The 20,766-nt window shown below is 38.0% G+C and overlaps 1 protein-coding gene across 1 annotated transcript in view; it reads right to left on the bottom strand.

Annotated features, from left to right (window-relative positions):
• Positions 1-20,766, bottom strand: part of LOC136254587 (uncharacterized) — a 100,807-nt gene that overhangs the window by 17,583 nt on the left and 62,458 nt on the right. The window contains exons 18-22 of the mRNA XM_066047336.1: positions 4,208-4,484; positions 3,802-3,868; positions 2,061-2,132; positions 1,088-1,223; positions 864-1,028 (exon numbers count right to left, since the gene is read on the bottom strand). Coding sequence (XP_065903408.1) covers positions 864-1,028; positions 1,088-1,223; positions 2,061-2,132; positions 3,802-3,868; positions 4,208-4,484 — 717 coding nt within the window. The remainder of the gene's footprint in view (positions 1-863; positions 1,029-1,087; positions 1,224-2,060; positions 2,133-3,801; positions 3,869-4,207; positions 4,485-20,766) is intronic.

The following is a 20,766-nucleotide window of genomic DNA, read 5'->3' as shown; positions in this document are numbered from 1 at the left end:
GTTCTTGTTCAGTACACAACTTACGCAACACAATAAGAAATGTAAAAGGAATGTCCACACCTTTAAACTCGCCTTCAAACAAGCAAGAGAAAGTCAAACAGCCACTCAGTACATTTCAACAAATTTCTGAATGTGTTAACACACTGTAACTAGGATAGGTAAATAATTTAATGGGCATTTCCAATCCATTAGGAACGCATACATTATCTATGGCCAAACATACTGTGTTGGCTAGTACTGCTAAAACCTTAGAAATCTAAGTCTAAAAGAAGGGCTTCCTGAAACCCTTGGAAAACCCTTCTCTGTGCCCCTGTTGCCCAAAACAGTGTGTCATAAAAGGTGGTTCTCATTTTTCAGCCAAGTTCAGTGACTACACTTATGTAATGATGACAGCACCATTCCCAACTTAAACATTGAGGACTTGGACAATTTGATTTAGATTCCTTTACAGTATATTCATCTAGTTGTGGTAGATTACTATACTTCATATTAGCGATTCACCCTTGGTGAGTTTTTGCTAGTTACCGTGTAATACTGTAATCAAGACAAATAATAGTAGGTTGTACAGCCAATAAAGTGGGCACATCACACCATGAGTATATATTGACAGGAAGAAAGAAAATGTAATATTTAAACTTGAATAGCTCCAGTCCCTTCTCCAAAGCACACCTTTTTCTCATTGTAGCAGTCTGCCAAGTAGGGTAGGCCACAAAGCAAATTAGATTAAATATATTTTACAAAAAGATAAAATGCACACAAAAACAGCTAAGATATCTTGGTGACCACCACAACTTTTTCACCTTGGCTATTGAAGACCACACCCTTTTTAGCAGCTTGATTGTTTTGTGTGGATAAATACATACCTTTACTTTTCATTTGTTCTAAAATGACAGAAGTTGATAGTTCATATCTTGGGACCCTGTTACCAAAATTTGTAAATGGACTGACAGAAGATGAGTCATCAGTTGGAAAATCTATATCTTTTTTCCCCATTAAATCTTGTTCAATTGGGATTTGTGCTTCAATAACTACATGATATGAGAAGTATATTATTCCTGCACAAACATGTCAAGCATATTCTACTAACCAGTGTTGTTTCCTGCCAGAGTACCTTTGACAGTCTCATTAGAATTACTATCCAGTGTACTACTTAACAGTGTGCCAATTCGTTCAATATTGGACAGCATTCTTTCACCAATGGATGGAGAAGCATCTGATTCATTCTACATTAATTATGTATATGAAAAATTGTAAACATACAAAAATGATACAATACTTATGATCAGAGGAAAGCAAGTTATTTAAGGCTCAGGATTCATTAGTATGCAGTTGGCAGAACACAGTAGCAATTTTTAAATTTACTTCATGTATCATTACATAAAAAGCTAGTTGTGAGATACATCAGTTCAGATTGTTTGATTTACAAGACTTACTGATGGTGTGGCCTGCAGTGCTGATGGAGGGGCACAAGCCCCAGTCGGCACCAGTGCAGCTATGCCATTGCATTCAATGTAAAATGCAAATAAATGAAGTGCTTTTGCATCTAACAAAATTAATAATGTTACATGTTACCATATGGATTCAATAATTGACAATGGGGGCACACCCAGTACAAGATTCAAGTGTAGTCAGGAAAAATTATAAAAAGCTATGATGGTATTGCAATGACTGTACTATTACAGTTATTGACTACTCTATTAGAGTATCTTGGTTAAAAGTATGACATTGCTTTTTCGTTTTCTGGTCAAAGTACTGGGGAGCATTTGCCTATTTTCTCCATGCTGTATCCTCTACTGTGCTAAGTAGCTGTAGCTTCAAAGCTTTAAAGATGTTTTATTGAAGCTAGCAATGGTGAGGTGATTGCTGAGCTTGTTGAATCTACTCCGATGCCTCCTGTAGTACTGAAAGTTTAACTTTTTCAGTAATACATAGATCCCCTCAATTCTTCAACATATACATACCTTAAACTACAGTTCGGACCAAATTATTATTGTACAACTGACCCATCAAGTACACAGGTATGCACTACACAAACATAATAAAAAGAGCATCAGTCATACCCTGTTTGTCATTTGCTCAAAGGACTCATCATTCCTTTCATCCAAAAGGCTGTCCAACACATTTGTGGCATCCTGTTAAATGGTATTTCATGTACAAAGAATGTCTTACATCCTTGTGTAACTACATGTACACTGTTAAAACTAATGCACTATGGAAGCATCTAAAAGTACTAAATTTTGACTGCTACAATCAAAAAATAGCACCTCAAAGATCTACCATAACAATTTAGTTTCAACAATGTAGTAATACTAATACTTAATAGATTTTAGTAGAAATGCTTTTGCATAGATATATCAACACTTGACACTATACTCTTTTATAATGTAAAACCAAACTGTTTTCACTTTTATCTAAACAGTTCATGAGCACATCAAAAACATTAAAATAATTTTTTTTTTACTTATATAGAATTTGAATACAGTAATCATATTTAACATCTACAGCAGAAATTATAAGGAGAGTACCAAAGGTAAACATACAATGGTTCTGCCATACACCATGTACATAAAGAAATCTTTCAAAAATTCTGACAATGCTTATATTCACACATTACCATTGCATCATGTGAACAGCCATGATAATTTATGGACTACTGGACATCAAACATTGGGCGCTTTGTTATCATCTCAAACATTACCAGCACAAATAGGTTAAATAACAGATACAGTGTTTTACAGTTTATAGTAGCAAGTCTGGTAGCTGCAGTTTTCTAATTGCTGCTTTTAGAATGAATTGCACAGTTGGCCTAATATACTGTATCTTATCGAAAAATATCGAGTTTCCTTATATCATACTGATAGATGATCTTTTTAACAATACTAAAAGAGCTTTCAACCTTCGCTTTGCCTTTAACAAACATTACTAAAGTCATACCAATTTCTTCTACCCACCCAAAGACCAAAGCATAACTAATATTTTCACATAATTTCCAATAAATCTCTTAAATTCTCCTGGCAATTCACATGACCAGTAAATGTACACATGTCTCGAAGACCTTTATACACATTATATAGCTATGGAATGGTATGCTACTGAACTGTGAAAACGATCTTTATAATTAATTTTGTGGTAAGTCCCACTGAACGTAACTGACTGAAGAGTTGTGTTCACTAGAATTTCCTACTACACAGAATAATAAACAAATAAGCATTGCCTAATTGTACTTAGAAATAATTTTGCTGGCTGGTACTGGGCAAATCCAGGAGCTGGCAAGTAGAGGAGCACAAACACGCTAAGTTGGTGGTTGCATGGGGAGAGTAGATTCTCCTGTATACAAAACAAATCACTTCTTAGTAATACCTCACTGTTACTTTTTGCCATTTTGGCCTTTGCAGATGGTTGTGAAGTCTTAAAAGGTGCTTGAAGGCTAGAAATGTCTTAAACACCAACAAAACGATAGAGGAACTTAGAATATATGAAGGTGTTGAGTGACAATTTGACAGTTGCTTTGACTTTGGTTTCAGGTGAGATTGCAATAAATACTAGTAATATAAGCATAGAGTTCATAGATTATACTGTATAAACTGATCATTTGGCTTGACAAGGTATAGTATTTCAATAAAAAAGTACGGGTCTTTCACAAAGGAAGGGGGATACGTAAAATGCACCATCCTGGATCCACCACTGTGTCTTTTGAGATGTAGTATGTACATGCGTAGCTACATACAGCTGTGGAGTTTTAAGTTACGTAGTATGCAACAATCATTTTCTATTGATACATATAACTTATTAACAACCCACTTCAATCACATTCATTACAAAAGATGAATCTACTTCAACATTTTGAAGTTGAGTGAATTCGACTGACCTGTATAAATTAGAATACACTTGTGGGCAGATGTGAGACAATAACAACTCAAATACACAGTACATTGGAATGCAGAGTTCCAAATGTTACTATGTAGTTAAGTGCATAGTGATACAACTCGAATCTACATTACTGTAGCATTAATTTTGATGATAACTTTTTAGAATTTAATGTAGTTCAGTATTATGTGGTGTCTGGAAATTGAAACATTATCCCATAGCAGCATTTTAAGCACATTGCACTGTATGTTGGTAGATGTGATATCAATGCCTGTTTTAGTTCCTTTCATATACAGATAATCATGTTCTGCAAAAGGCAGTTCTTATCACAATAACTTACGAGATGATGATATCTATAGTGTTAGCTGTTGAATCTATATCATTTGGTAATAGTGGTTGTTCGGTGGTTGTAATATCCTCCAATCCCTCGGCAATGTCTTCCACAACCTCAGGTCTAAAAGTCTGAGTCATGTCTCTTTCATCACCTTTCTGACCTTCAACAATACTATTCAACTCATTAGCCCTTCTTTCCAGTCTTATTTGCTCCACATTGTGACATTCTGCTACATCTGGAATGTCCCACATACCATCTTCTAAACATTTCCTTCTAGCAAGCCCTGACAATAGTATAATCAAACATATTTAGTAACAGTTAAACACTCGTCATAATTATAGTAGGGACAAGGTGTGGGCGTGGCCTGCAATAAAACACCACCCAAAATCTTGCCTTGATTTTTCCTCACAACGACATGACAGTATTGGTTGAGTAAATTCAAGCCCAAAAATGGCTTCAGATTAACCCGAAACGTTTTTGTTAACTTGCTACAGAATTTAAAAAAAAATTATTTGACAGAAATTTCTACTGCCTGCCTGATGCATTCAGTCAAGCATAGCAGAAAACTGGGTAGAACTACAGCCTACTTCTTTCATGAAAATGTTTCAGATTCACTTTAAGAAGAAACCTTTGGCATATTTATAAGCAATGTGTGTGCCATTGATAAGCATACAATGCATACACTATTGTGTTGCCTTTTATCCTTCTGTACCAGTGAAGGTTCTTCATCGATAGTAGGGCTTCCATCCACGGGCATTGCATAACATTATGCAATATAGTATTGTGTAACATTATGTGTACACCCATGGACATGTGTTGTAGACATTGTAGTGCTGAGTGAGCTGTTCAATATTATCAGAGACAAGTGTTTCATTTTTAGCAAAGTTAACTTAACTACTTGTGTTTCAGAAAGTTTGCTGTTACTGTACCAAGGCACTGTTCACTACACGCAGGCACACCAGGATCCAGACGTCTAAAAGGGGAAGCACCATTCTTAATGGTAGACTTACCATTTAAGTATTTAGAAATGCAACTAAAGCCTTTAACAGTTGCTTTAGAAAATGAAGACGATAAATATTTTTAGTGGTGCTTATAGCAGTTCCAAATGATATTTGAAGTATTATTGCTGTAAACAAAGGTAGAAGTAAGTGTTTGGTCATATAAAATTTTGTAATAAGTGTTTCTTTGACTGATAAACTGATTTTAGTTTTATTGAGAAGGAAAAGTTGTCAGCAGTTAAACTCAGTCAGGCGTCTCAGTGCCAAATGGGGGTTCCAACCCTTTGAGCATCCCCCCACCCCACCCCACCCCCACATCTACCCCCTGCACTAGCTGCTTCTCTTATTCACTGCATCATTACCCAGTCTGGTAGCATGCTTTCCTTCATAACTTTCTTTGTGTGCCTTCACATTACATGTGATGTGTCAAGCAAACAACATAATTATAGCTATAGCTAAGGCCACCAATTGTAGATTCCTTGTTTCCTGTCACCAGCCCGCATGGTAATTTAAGAGCCACATGCAAATTTATTATTGCATTTGATAGTCACATGACCTAAATATTAATCTAATCAAAAACAGCCAAGAAGTAAAAAAAGGTGTGGCCCCTAAAAGGCCATGGTGAAAAAAGATGTGAAATCCAAGGTGGCAGCCAAGAAATGGCTGTGATGGTAGGTTAATGGTAAAAATTTTAATAACGGCAATTCAGGTGAATTTGGTGCCGCTTGGTCTTGGCACAAAATTCACCTGAATTGTCGTTATTAAAATTTTTACCATTAACCTACCATCACAGCCATTTCTTGGCCGCCACCTTGGATTTCACATCTTTTTTCACCATGGTTTTTTTAGGGGCCGCACCTTTTTTTACAGTTAGGCTGTTTTTGATTAGATATCACTTCTTTTTGTATTTGTATGGCCGGCTTTGGGGCTTTTTTAACCTAACCTTTTTCTTTACTACAGGAAGAATAAAAAGACAGAGCAGATTTTTAATACTTCAACTGTTTTTGATTTTATCAGTAATTACATAAATATCAAGACACACGGTAGTGTGTCGTGCAGCCCAAGAAGCCGACGCGCAACACCCATGTGTATATTGACAGGAAGAACGAAAATGCAATTGTGCACCTCCGTAGCTCTGTGCTGCCTGGATGAAACAAGATGATTTTTGCTGCGGACACCACCTCCAACTTCAGCACTCCATATTCCAAATTTGAGCGAAATCGCTTCAAGCGTTCCAGAGATATGCGACTTCAAAAATTGGCTTAGTTTCTTGGTTTTTTTCTCCTTATTTTTCTTCCTCTTTTCGCACACTTACAAAAACTGCTATAAAATGCAAACACCATATCCGATCGCCTTGAAATTTAGCACACAGAAGGGGGTTATAAAGGCGCATCTCTGTACCAACATTGGCTGGAATACGATAAACAGGCAAAGAGATATGAGCGATTATTCACAAAAAATAACACCAATATGTTGTCACGCCTACAGGGTAAACCGCGTATGGGAAGAAGCTGAAAATCAGTGGGTGAATAGGTTAACTATTGAACCTCAAACCTTTTATGGTTTGAAAGAAATCGAGCTAAAAACCAGGAAGATACAACAAAAAAATCAACAGTGGGAAACAATTACGCAATCGAGATTAGCTAATAAAAAACGACTGCTTGCCACGCCTACCAGATAAACCGCTTGGGCAAATGCTTTGAAAATTGCTGTACAGATGGAGTTATCATCTTAGAAAGGCTCTTCAATGGTGTAGAAGAATCAGACTTAAAGCCACGGAGTTATAACACGAACTCCAACTTGGTGCAGCAAGTGCGAGATCGAGATACTCTAATAGAGCAGTCATCCTAATAGAGCAGTCACCCTGAAGAGAATTCAAGAGATCAGCTAGAAACAAGTAGCCTGTATAGAGATCAGCTACAAACAAGTCACCCTGTAGAGAGATCAGCCACAAACAATTCACCCTATAGAGAGATCAGCTAGAAGAAGTTACCTTGTAGGGAATTCATGCAACTATAGAAAGAGATAATTCAGCTAGAAGAAATCACCTTGTAGAGTTCAGTTACAAAGAAACCACAATGTAGAGAGTTCAGCTACAAACAAATCGCCCTGTAGAGAGATCAGCTAGAATAAGTTACCTTGTAGATAGTTCAGTTACAAAGTAACCATCATGTAGAGAGTTCAGATGCAAACAAATCACCTGTAGAGAGTTCAGCTACAAACAAATCTCCCTGTAGAGAGATCAGCTAGGAGAAGTTTCCTTGTAGAGAGTTCAGTTACAAAGAAACCACCGTGTAGAGAATTCGTTTACAAACTAGTGACCCTGTAGAGACATCAGCTAGAAGAAATTACCTTGTAAAGAGTTCAGCTACAAAGAAACCATTCTGTAAAGAGCTCAGCTGCAAAAAAATTCACCTGTACAGAATTCCACTACAAACAAATCACCCTATAGAAAGATCAGCTAGAAGAAGTTACCTTGTAGAGAGTTCAGTTACAAAGAAACCACCATGTAGAGAATTCATTTACAGACTAGTGACCCTGTAGAGACATTAGCTAGAAGAAGTGACCTTGTAAAGAGTTCAGCTACAAAGAAATCATTCTGTAAAGAGCTCAGCTGCAAACAAATCACCTGTACAGAATTCAGCTACAAACAAATCACCCTGTAGGAAGATCAGCTAGAAGAAGTTACCTTGTAGAGAGTTCAGCTACAAAGAAACCATCATGAAGAGAGTTCAGCTACAAACAAATCACCCTGTAGAGAGATCAGCTAGAAGAAGTCACCTTGTAGAGAGTTCAGCTGCAAAGAAACCACCATATAGAGAGCTCAGCTACAAACAAATCACCCTGTATAAAAATCAGCTACAAACAAATCACCCTGTAGAAAGATCAGCTAGAAGAAGTCACCTTGTAGAGAGTTCAGATACAAAGAAACCACCATGTAGCGAGTTCAGCTAGAAGAAGTTACCTTGTAGACAGTTCAGCTATAAAGAAACCATCATGAAGAGAGTTCAGCTGCAAACAAATCTCCCTGTAGAGAGTTCAGTTAGAAGAAGTTACCTTGTAGAGAGTTCAGCTACAAAGAAACCATTCTGTAAAGAGCTCAGCTGCAAACAAATCACCTGTATAGAATTCAGCTACAAACAAATCACCCTGTAGAGAGATCAGCTAGAAGAAATTACCTTGTAGAGAGTTCAGCTACAGTACAAAGAAACCACCATGTAGAGATTTCAGCTGGAAAGAAATCACCCTGTAGAAAATTCTGCCACAAACAAATTGCCCTGTAGAAAGATCAGTTAGAAGAAGTTATCTTGTAGAGAGTTCAGCTACAAAGAAACCACCATGTAGAGAGTTCAGCTAGAAGAAATTACCTTGTAGAGAGTTCAGCTACAAAGAAACCATCATCTAGATAGTTCAGCTGCAAACAAATCACCTGTAGAGAGTTCAGCTACAAACAAATCTCCCTGTAGAGAGATCAGTTAGAAGAAGTTACCTTGTAGAGAGTTCAGCTACAAAGAAACCATTCTGTAAAGAGCTCAGCAGCAAAAAAAATCACCTGTACAGAATTCAGCTACAAATAAATCATCCTGTAGAGAGAACAGCTAGAAGAAGTTACCTTGTTGATAGTTCAGCTACAAACAAATCACCCTGTAGAGAGATCAGCTAGAAGAAGTTACCTTGAAGAGTGTTCAGTTACAAAGAAACCACCATGGACAGTTCTGTAATAAATATATGTATTATATATATAATTTGTACATTCACTGATAAAATCAGAAATATTTAAGGTACATCTGCTTCATCTTTTCTTCTTCCTGTGGTAAAGAAAAAAAGATAGGTTAAAAAAGTCCCAAAGCGGGCCATAGGCCGGCTTTGGGGTATACAAATACAAAAAGAAGTGAAATCTAATCCAAAACAGCCAAGCTGTAAAAGAAGTGTGCGGCCCTCAAAAAGGCTATGGTGAAAAAAGATGTGAAATCCAAGGTGGCGGCCAAGAAATGGCTGTGATGGTAGGTTAATGGTAAAAATTTTAATAATGACAATTCAGGTGAATTTTGTGCCAATTGACCAAGCGGCATCAAAATTCACCTGAATTGTCGTTATTAAATTTTTACCATTAACCTACCATCACAGCCATTTCTTGGCCGCCACCTTGGATTTCACATCTTTTTTCACCATAGCCTTTTTGAGGGCCGCACACTTTTTTTACAGCTTGGCTGTTTTGGATTAGATATTTATTACATGTCTATTATTCCCTACTGGATAACTTGTTCGCAGTTGATCTTTCTACTAAGGGACTTGAAATGCAGCTAAACTCTCTACAGGTTGATTTGTTTGTAGCTGAACTCTCTACAGGGTGATGTGTTTGCATCCGAACTCTCTACAAGGCGATTTGTTTGTAGAAGAACTCTCTACAGGATAGTTTCTTTGTCACTGAACTCTCTACAAGGTGACTTGTTTCTAGCTGACTCTCTACAAGATGACTTCCTCTAGCTGATTTCTCTACAAAGTGACTTGTATCTAGCTGAACTATCTACAGGATGATCTGTTTGTAACTGAAATCTCTACAGGGTGACTTGTTTCTAGCTGATCTCTCTATAGGGTAACTTATTTCTAGCTGAACTCTCTACAGAGTAGGTTCTTTGTAGCTGAACTCTCTACAGGGTGATCTGTTCATAGCTGAACTCTCTACAGGATGATTTGTTTGTAGCTGAACTCTCTACAGGATGGTTTCTTTGTAGCTGGTCTCTACAAGGTGACTTGTTTCTAGCTGATCTCTCTACAAGATGACTTCTCCTACTACAGTGTGACTTGTATCTATAGCTGAACTATCTACAGGATGATGATCTGTTTGTAGCTGAAATCTCTACAGGGGGATTTGTTTGTAGCTGAATTCTCTACAGGATGACTTATTTCTACATATAGCTGATCTCTGTATAGGGTAACTAGTTTCTAGTTGAACTCTCTACAGAGTGGGTTCTTTGTTGCTGAACTCTCTACAAGGTGACTTCTTCTAGCTAACCTCTCTATAGGGTAACCTGATGTCTCTGCAGGGTGACTTTTATCTTGCTGAACTCTCTATAGGGTGATTTGTTTGTATCAAAACTATCTATAGGGTGATTTTTTTATACCTGAACTTTCTACAGGATGATTTGTTTGTAGCCGAACTCTCTACAGGGTGATCTGATCTTCCTACAGGGGGTGATTTGTTTGTAACTGATATCTTTACAGGTAGATTTGTTTGTAAGTGAACTCTCTACAAGGTGATCTGTTTGTAGCTGATTTCTCTACAGGGTAATTTGTTTGTAGCTTCACTCTCTACAAAGTGATTTGTTTGTAGCTGAACTCTCTACAGGGTGATGTGTTTCTAGCTGATTTCTCTACAGGGTGATTTTTTTTTGTAGCTGAACTCTCTACAGGGTGATTTGTTTGCTCTACAGGTTGATTTGTTTGTAGCTGAAGTCTCTACAAGGTGTTTTGTTTGTAGCCGATCTCTCTACAGGGTAATTTGTTTGTAGCTGAACTCATTGCAAGGTGATTTGTTTGTAGCTGATCTCTCTACAGAGTGATGTGTTTGTAGCTGAACTCTCTACAGGGTGAAACCGAATTCCCTATATTGTGTCTAGTGTCTATATAGCTGATCTCTTTACAGGTTGATTTGTTTGTAGCTGAACTCTCTACAGGGTGATTTGTTTGTAGCTCATCTCTCTACAGGATGATGTGTTTGTAACTGAACTCTGTACAGGGTGATTTGCTTATAACTGAATTCACTATATTGTGTCTAGTGTCTATATAGCTGATCTCTCTACAGGTTGATTTTATTGTAGCTGAACTCTCTACAGGGTGATGTGTTTGTAGCTGAACTCTCTACAGGGTGAAACCAAATTCCCTATATTGTGTCTAGTGTCTATATAGCTGATCTCTCTACAGGTTGATATGTTTGTAGCTGAACTCTCTACAGAGTGATTTTTTTGTCTATATAAGGTGATTGGTATGTACCTGAACTTTCTACAGGGTGATTTGTTTATAGCTGAACACTCTGCAGGGTGATTTGTTTGTAGTTGATCTCTCTACAGGGTTTCTTTGCAGCTGAGATCTCTACAGGGCAACTTCTTCTAACTGAACTCTCTCCTGTTTCTAGCTGATCTCTCTACAGAGTAACTTGTTTGTATAGCTGAACTCTTTACAGGTGGTTTTTTGGTTGCTGAACTCTCTACACTGTGACTTGTTTGTAGCAAAATTCTCTACAGAGTGACTTGTATGTAGCTGAATTCTCTACAGAGTGACTTACTTGTAGCTGAACATTGTATAAACTATAAAGTGACTTGTCTGTAGCTGAAATCTCTACAGGGTTACTTGTTTGCAGCTGGTCTCTATAGGTTAACTTGTTTGCATAGATGAACTCTCTACAGGGTAGTTTCTTTGTAGCTGAACTCTCTCCACAGTGACTTGTTTGTAGCTGAACTCTCTAGAGAGTGTAGTCGAACTCTCCACAGGGTGCATGAATTGTTTATAGCTGAACTCTCTTCAGTGTGACTTGTAATGTTCTGATTCTTCTGAATCACTAAAGCGATATATTTGTAGCTGAACTTTCTATAGGGTGACTTGCTTCTTGCTGAACTATCTATAAGATTAACTGTTTGCAGCTGAACTCCCTACAGAATAACTTGTAATGTAATAGAATTCTATAATGGAGTAAATAAATTAGCCGAATGCTCTATTAGGGTGACTGTTCTATTAGAGTATCTTCATCTCGCATTTGCAACACGGAGTTGGCTTTCGAATCATAACTCAGTAGATTGTAATCCCATTCTTCTGTACTACTGCAAGGACTTTCTATGAAGATTATTCCAGCTATACACCAATTTTCAGCTCATTGCTCTAAGCAGTTTGCCTAGTAGGCCTTAAAACTAATACTTTTTTTATTCATAAAAATCGATTGCATAATTGTGACACAGGTTGGGTTTTGTGTCATATCTCCATAGTCTTTATCTCGATTCCTTTCAAACCACCAAAAGGCACTCCTACGATGGTTACTCCATCTACATAGCAATTTTCAACTCGTTCCCATGAAGCGGTTTACCCTGTAGGCGTGACAACAAATCGATCTTGTTTTAAGCGAATAATTGGTCATAAATCCTGAACCATTCACTGGATTTCTACTAAATTTGATACTAGGATTCGCCTTTGGACTCCCTTTCTGTGTGCCAAAGTTCAAGGCGATCGGAGTACGCATTTGCGTTTTATAGCAATTTTAGCAAGTGTGCAAAAAGACAAAGAAGAAAAAAAATGAAGAAAAAAAATCGAAACTTTGGCAGCTCGTATCTCGGAAATGGCTAGAGCCAATTCCTTCAAATTTGGAATGTACACTCCCCTAGCTGTCGGGCAACTCTGTAGCAAATTTGGTTCCAATCAGATAAGGGATCACCGAGATACAAAGGTGTGAAAATCGTGTTTACTTTCTTCCTGTCAATATACTCACGGTGTGGCGCGCCGGCTTCTTGGGCCGCACGACACACTACCGTGTTTCTTGATACTGGCATGGAGTTCAGTTGTGTGGCCGTGTCATTGGGATGAAGGCTAGTGTCATGGTGTATTATTATATAGGTGGACTTTGATGTGAGTTTCTGATTTTAATTTTAGTGCATGGCATCCGGCATAATGTTAGCAGTGAATCTCTGCAAGTAACCATTGGTAAACTTTAGATGTACATCAAGACACACGGTAGTGTGTCATGCGGCCCAAGAAGCCGGCGTGCCACCCGTGAGTATATTAACAGGAAAAAAGAAAAAGGAATTTTCACACCTATGTAACTCTGTGATCCCTTATCTGATGGAACCAAATTTGCTAGACAGTTGCCGGCCAGCAAGGGGAGTCCACACACCAAATTTGAAGAAAATCGCTCTAGCCATTTCTGAGATACGAGCGAACAAAATTTCGTTTTAATTTCTTCGGTTTTTTCTTCTACTTCATTTCGCACACTTCGCAAAATCCGCCATAAAACACGAATGCGTGCTCGGATCGGGCTGAAATTTGGCACACTTAAAGGGCTCATTAAGGCGGATCTCTGTACCAACTTTGGTACAATCTGATGAACATTCACGGAGTTATGACCGATTATTTGCGTAAAATATGGTCGAAGGTCTGTCACGCCTACAGGGTAAACTCCTTTGAGGAATCAGTTGAAAATTGCTATGTAGATGGAGCAACTATCATAGGAGTGCCTTTTTGTGGTTTGAAAGGAATCGGGATAAAGACCATGGAGATATGACACAAAACCCGACCTGTGTCAAAATTACACAATCGATTTTTATGAATAAAAAAAACTATTAGTTTTCGTGTCTATCAAGCAAACCGCTTAGAGCAATGAGCTGAAAATCAGTATGTAGCTGGAATACTCATCATAGAAATTCCTTGCAGTAGTACAGAAGAATCGGATTACAAACCACTGAGTTATGATTCGAAAGGCAACTACTTGTAGCAAATGCGAGATCGAGATACTCTAATAGAACAGTCACCCTAATAAAGCATTCAGCTGCATTTATAATTTACTCAATTATATTACATTGCAAATTATTCTGTAGGGAATTCAGCTACAAACAAGTCACCCTGTAGTCAGATCAGCCAGAAGAAGGTACCTAATAGAGAGTTCAGCTACAAAGAAACCATCATGTAGAGAGTTCAGCTCAAACAAATTGCCCTGTAGAGAGATCAGCTAGAAGAAGTTACCTTGTAGAGAGTTCAGTTACAAAGAAACAATCATACAAAGTGTTCAGCTGCAAACAAATCACCCAGTAGAAAGTTCCACTATGAACAGATCACACTGTAGAGAGTTCAGTTAGAAACAAATCATCTTATAGAGAGATCAGCTAGAAGAAGTTACCTTGTAGACAGTTCAGCTACAAAGAAACCACCATGTAAGAGAGTTCAGCTGCAAACAAATCACCTATAGAGAGTTCAGCTAGGAACAAGTCACCCTGTACAGAGATCAGCTAGAAACAAGTCACCCTGTAGAGAATTCAGCTACAAACAAATCACCCTGTAGAAAGATCGGCTAGAAGAAGTTATCTTGTAGAGAGTTCAGCTAGAAAAAAGTCACCCTGTAGAGAGATCACCTAGAAACAAGTCACCCTGTAGAGAGTTCAGCTAGAAGAAGTTATATTATAGATAGTTCAGCTACAAAGAAACTACCATGTAGAGAGTTCAGCTGCAAACAAATCGTCCTGTAGAAAATTCAGCTACAAACAAACCACCCTGTAGAGAGTTCAGCTACAAACAATTCATCCGGTAGAGAGATCAGCTAGAAGGATAACCTTGTAGAGAGGTCAGCTACAAAGGAATCACCCTGCTTCATCTTTTCTTCTTCCTGTGGTAAAGAAAAAATGATAGGTTAAAAAAGCTCTAAAGCCGGCCATAGGCCGGCTTTGGGGCATACAAATACAAAAAGAAGTGAAATCTAATCCAAAACAGCCAAGCTGTAAAAAAAGTGCGGCCCTCAGACAGGCTATGGTGAAAAAAGATGTGAAATCCAAGGTGGCAGCCAAGAAATCACTGTGATGGTAGGTTAATGGTAAAAATTTTAATAATGACAATTCAGGTGAATTTTGTGCCATGACCAAGTGGCACCAAATTCACCTGAATTGTCGTTATTAAAATATTTAAATAAAATACGAATGCGTACTCGGATAGGGCTGAAATTTGGCACACTTGAAGGGCTCATTAAGGCGGATCGCAGTGCCAACTTTGTTAGGAATCCGATGAACATACACGGAGTTATGACCGATTATGTGCGTAAAATAAGGTCGAAGGTCTGTCACGTCTACAGGATAAATCCCTAGGAGGAATGAGTTGAACATTTATATGTAGATGGAGTAACCATTGTAGAAGTGCTTTTTTGTGGTTTGAAAGGAATTAAGATAAAGACCATGGAGATATGACACAAAACCCAACCTGTGTCAAAATTACGCGATAGATATTTATGAATAGAAAAACTATTAGTTTTCACATCTACCAGGCAAACCGCTTAGAGCAATTAGCTGAAAATAAGTGTGTAGCTGGAATAATCATCATAGAAAGTCCTTGCAGTAGTACAGAAGAATCGGATTACAAACCACTGAGTTACGATTCGAAAGGCAACTACGTGTAGCAAATGCGAGATCGAGATACTCTAATAGAACAGTCACCCTAATAGAGCATTCAGCTACGTTTATAACTTACTCCATTACAGAATTATATTACATTGCAGGATATTCTGTACGGAATTCAGCTATAAACAGTTAATCTGATAGACAATTCAGCTACATGCAAGTCACCCTGTAGAGAGTTCATCTAGAAACAAGTCACCCTGTATCAGCTAGAAGAAGTCACCTTGTAGAGAGTTCAGCTACAAAGAAACCATCATGTAGAGAGTTCAGCTGCAAACAAATCACCCTGTAGAGAACTCAGCTACAAACAAACATGCCCTGTAAAAAGATCAGCTAGAGGAAGTTACCTTGTAGAGAGTTCAGCTACAAAGAAACCACCATGTAGAGAGTTAAGCTGCAAACAAATCACCCAGTAGAAAGTTCAGCTATGAACAGATCACCCTGTTGAGAGTTCAGTTAGAAACAAGTCATCCTGTAGAGAGATCAGCTAGAAGTATCACCTTGTAGAAAGTTCAGCTACAAATAAATCACCTGTAGAGAGTTCAGCTACAAACAAATCACCCTGCAGATCAGCTAGAAGAAGTCACCTTGTAGAGAGTTCAGCTGCAAACAAATCCCCTGTAGAGAGTTCAGCTAGAAACAAGTCACCCTGTAGAGAGATCAGCTAGAAACAAGTCACCCTGTAGAGAGTTCAGCTAGAAGAAGTCACATTGTAGAGAGTTCAGCTACAAAGAAACTACCATGTAGAGAGTTCAGCTGCAAACAAATCACTCTGTAAAGAACTCAGCTACAAACAAATCGCCCTGTAGAAAGATCAGTTAGAAGAAGTTATCTTGTAGGGAGTTCAGCTACGAACAGATCACCCTGTAGAGAGTTCAGTTACGAACAAATCACCCTGTAGAGAGTTCAGTTACAAAGAAACCACCATGTAGAGAGTTCAGCTGCAAAAAAATCAATCACTCTGTAGAGAGTTCAGCTAGAAGAAGTCACCTTGTAGAGAGTTCAGCTGCAAATAAATCACCCTGTAGGGAATTCAGCTACAAACAAATCGCCCTGTAGATAGATCAGCTAGAAGAAGTTACCTTGTAGGCAGTTCAGCTACAAACAAATCACCCTGTAGAGAGTTCAGCTACAAAGAAATCATCATGTAGAGAGTTCAGCTGCAAAAAAATCATCCTGTAGAGAGTTCAGCTATGAAAAGATCACCCTGTAGAGAGTTCAGCTAGAAGAAGTCACCTTTTAGAGAGTTCAGTTACAAAGCTACCACCATGTAGAGAGTTCAGCTGCAAAAAAAAATCAATCACTCTATAGAGAGTTCAGCTAGAAGAAGTCACCTTGTAGAGAGTTCAGCTGCAAATAAATCACCCTGTAGAGAATTCAGTTACAAACAAATCACCCTGTAGAAAGATCAGCTAGAAGAAGTTACCTTGTAGAGAGTTCGGCTACAAAGAAACCACCATGTAGAGAGTTCAGCTGCAAACAAATCACCTGTAGATAGTTCAGCTAGAAACAAGTCACCCTGTAGAGAGATCAGCTAGAAACAAGTCACCTTGTAGAGAGTTCAGCTAGAAGACGTCACATTGTAGAGAGTTCAGCTACAAAGAAACTACCATGTAGAGAGTTCAACTGCAAAACAAATCACCCTGTAGAAAGTTCAGCTATGAACAGATCACCCTGTAGAGAGATCAGCTAGAAACAAGTCACCCTGCAGAGAGTTCAGCTAGAAGAAATTACCTTGTAGAGAGTTCAGCTACAAAGAAACCACCATGTAGAGAGTTCAGCTACAAACAAATCACCTGTAGAGAGTCAAGCTACAAACAAATCACCCTGTAGAGAACTCAGCTACAAACAAATATGCCCTGTAAAAAGATCAGCTAGAAGAAGTCACCTTGTAGAAAGTTCAGCTATAAAGAAACCACCATGTAGAGAATTCAGCTGCAAACAAACACCCTGTAGAGAACTCAACTACAAACAAATCACCCTGTAGAAAGATCAGCTAGAAGAAGTTACCTTGTAGGGATTTCAGCTACAAACAAATCATCCTGTAGAGAGTTCAGCTACAAAGAAATCATCATGTAGAGAGTTCAGCTGCAAACAAATCATCCTGTAGAGAGTTCAGCTATGAAAAGATCACCCTGTAGAGAGTTCAGCTAGAAGAAGTCACCTTTTAGAGAGTTTAGCTACAAAGCAACCACCATGTAGAGAGTTCAGCTGCAAACACATCACCCTGTAGAGAATTCAGCTACAAACAAATCGCCCTGTAGAGAGACCAGCTAGAAACAAGTCACCCTGTAGACAGATCAGCTAGAAGAAGTTACCTTGTAGAGAGTTCAGCTGCAAACAAATCACCCTGTAGAGAATTCAACTACAAACAGATAACCCTGCAGAGAGTTCAGCTAAAGTCAAGTCACCCTGTAGAGAGAATCCTCTAAAGAGTTCATCTACGTACAAGCAGATCACCCTGTAGAGAGTTCAGCTACATTTCAAGTCACCCAGTAGAGAGATCAGCTGCAAATTATCCTGTGGGGATTAATTGACATGTAATAAATATATGCTCTCTTTTTATATTATGAACTCTTGATATATGCATTATATATACAATTTGTACATTTACTGATAAAATCAGAATGAGTTAAAGTATTTATAAAATCTGCTTCATCTTTTTCTTTTTCCTGTGGTAAAGAAAAATATATAGGTTAAAAAGTCCCAAAGCTGGCCATAGGCCGGCTTTGGGGTATACAAATACAAAAAGAAGTGAAATCTAATCAAAAACAGCCAAGCTGTAAAAAAAGGAGTGCGGCCCTTGAAAAGGCTATGGTGAAAAAAGATGTGAAATCCAAGGTGGCGGCCAAGAAATGGCTGTGATGGTAGGTTAATGGTAAAAATTTTAATAACGACAATTTAGGTAAATTTTGTGCCAATTGACCAAGCGGCACCAAATTCACCTGAATTGTCGTTATTAAAATTTTTACCATTAACCTACCATCACAGCCATTTCTTGGCCGCCACCTTGGATTTCACATCTTTTTTCACCATAGCCTTTTCAAGGGCAGCGCTTCTTTTTTTACAGCTTGGCTGTTTTTGATTAGATATTAATTAACATGAGTCCCATTCTCAATATGCTTTTTTAAAATTTATTTATTAATACTTTACAGCACAGGTGCTAAAGGTCTGTAGGACACCTGCTCAAAGAATTGTTATTAATGTGTGAAACATTCAGAAAATTCGTATTGTTGAAGTTGATGGTACAGCATCAGGATAGCTAGTATGTACAGTACTAGCATGTGTCACCACAAGCATGACAAACCCAGCAGCTCTATACGTAAATCCTTTCTGGTTGGGAAACACTGCAACTCTTCAAATATAATATAACCTTCTAGAGGTTTGCATCATGTTGAATCTCAGTAAAATCTTTCAAATCACAACTAACGTTGAATCTAGTTCTCCTGAATCTGAGAGAAAAAGCAATTTGGAGTTAATGGGCTCCCTTTAACATCCTTGATATCAACATTGCTAAATGGATAGTTCTATATACAGCTCCTATACAGATGAGTGTTAATACCTGTTTTTAAAAATCCAGTTAGATTAATTTGCACTACTATACAGTGTGTTTAGTGGTTGCCGAAAAAGTTTACAAGCAAGTATAAGAAATATTAGGAATTTTAAACTAGAGTAGGGACAATGTAGTACCATGATAAAAAGTACTGAAACAAGCTGGATTGGAGTAGTATGTTATGTCCAATTACTGTAAAACAATAAGAAGCAAATATCCCTACTGTGCATTTTCAATCTCCACAGCACAGTAGGGATATTTGCTTCTTATTGTTTTACAGCAATTGGACATTACATACTACTCCAATCCAGCTTGTTTTCAGTACTTTTTATCATGGTACTGCATTGTCCCTGCTCTAGTTTAAAATATCTACTTTCCACTCTAGTTTAAAGATCCTAATTTTTCTTATACTTGTATTAACAAGTATAAGGAAAAATTAAGAATCTTAAGTTCGATTAGGGTTTATAGAAACAAAAAGTAGGGAAACAAGGGAGGTTACAGATATACTGTGGACATTGTTAATCCCTATACCCATGAATGAATTAGGGATTAAATGTCCACTAGTGTATCTGCAGGTGTAGGCGACCTCCCTTGTTTCCTTACTTTTTTTCTATGATTCTTAATCGAACTTTTTGCAGCATTATTATGACCAGTGAACCCACGCATACCACATCAAAAGAAAGGAAGGCGTCAGAGTTGATCTTTCGTCTGAATGTGCACCCCACTATCAATTACTGACTCAAAAGTGAAGCAGCCATTGTGCATCGCTATCACCCCATTATACAGCGCTATAAACGAAGAACAGTAGGAAAAGCACATCTACAATCAATCCAGTCACTAAACAAAATATGAATGATTTGTGAGCCCCAACTACTAGAGGTTGAATGGTGGCTATTATTCTTCGCTTTCACCTATTTCAGGCCATTACACAACATTACAAACAAAGAACAGTACTTACAAAAAGCGTCTCTGCAATCAATCCAATCACTATGGAAAATACGCACAAAATACCAACACAGCTACTGGGAAGCCTCATCGTGTTATCGTATCATGTTGTCAGCGAAAAGAACTGGAATACAAAGGAGGACAATAGCAGGTCCATGATGTGTGTATTGTACATACTGCAGTTGGTGAAAGGGCACATCTTGGGACACAGTGATGTTGAATAGTGAAGAAATCAAGCGGGTAGCTATGTCCATTTTTGAGTTATGCTTGGTTGAAGGCATCAGTTAGTCAGAATAAATTTTTGTTGTTTGGGGTTGATCTGAAGACATTTTGGGCTTGGCTATTGTACTAACCAATACTGTCAAGTTGTCATGAAGGGAAATTGAGGCTGGCTTTACGGTGATATTTTTTGGCTGGAAAAGCCCAGTTCTGCATGATCACTAATATACAGTACTACTGTACTGTATGATAGGTGTGTTTGAGGAATTAATCATATAATAGGTATGTTTTGAGGAATTAAAACATGAGCTAGATGATGTCAATGTGCAGCACAGTGAGGTAATAATTGACTTCACTAATGGTTTTAAGTATCAAAGATGGTGTATATTACGAGTGTCTAAGTGTTTTAGAAAATGGCGTACAAGCAGTGAGTTAGTATATACAGCCCTTACCCAAAAGATTTGGGAGTACACAGCAAGCCATGGAGCATGATAATTGTTTGTACACTTGACTATGTATTTGAGACATGATAGATGTGTGAGAATATACTAAGTCATAACCAGCATGGCTGTCTATGTCTAAAGAATGATGTACTAATTGCAAGTGCTGCAAAGAATTTGATGGACTTCTTCAAGCATGTAATAACCAGTTGCGACAATAGTACAGGTGCAAAGAGCAATTTCTTCATTGCAAGTGAGTCACTTTTCTTGT

Source organism: Dysidea avara, chromosome 4 (assembly GCF_963678975.1).
Source record: "Dysidea avara chromosome 4, odDysAvar1.4, whole genome shotgun sequence".
In the NCBI taxonomy this organism is placed as follows: domain Eukaryota; kingdom Metazoa; phylum Porifera; class Demospongiae; order Dictyoceratida; family Dysideidae; genus Dysidea; species Dysidea avara.
This window is presented reverse-complemented; position numbering and strand designations above follow the sequence as displayed.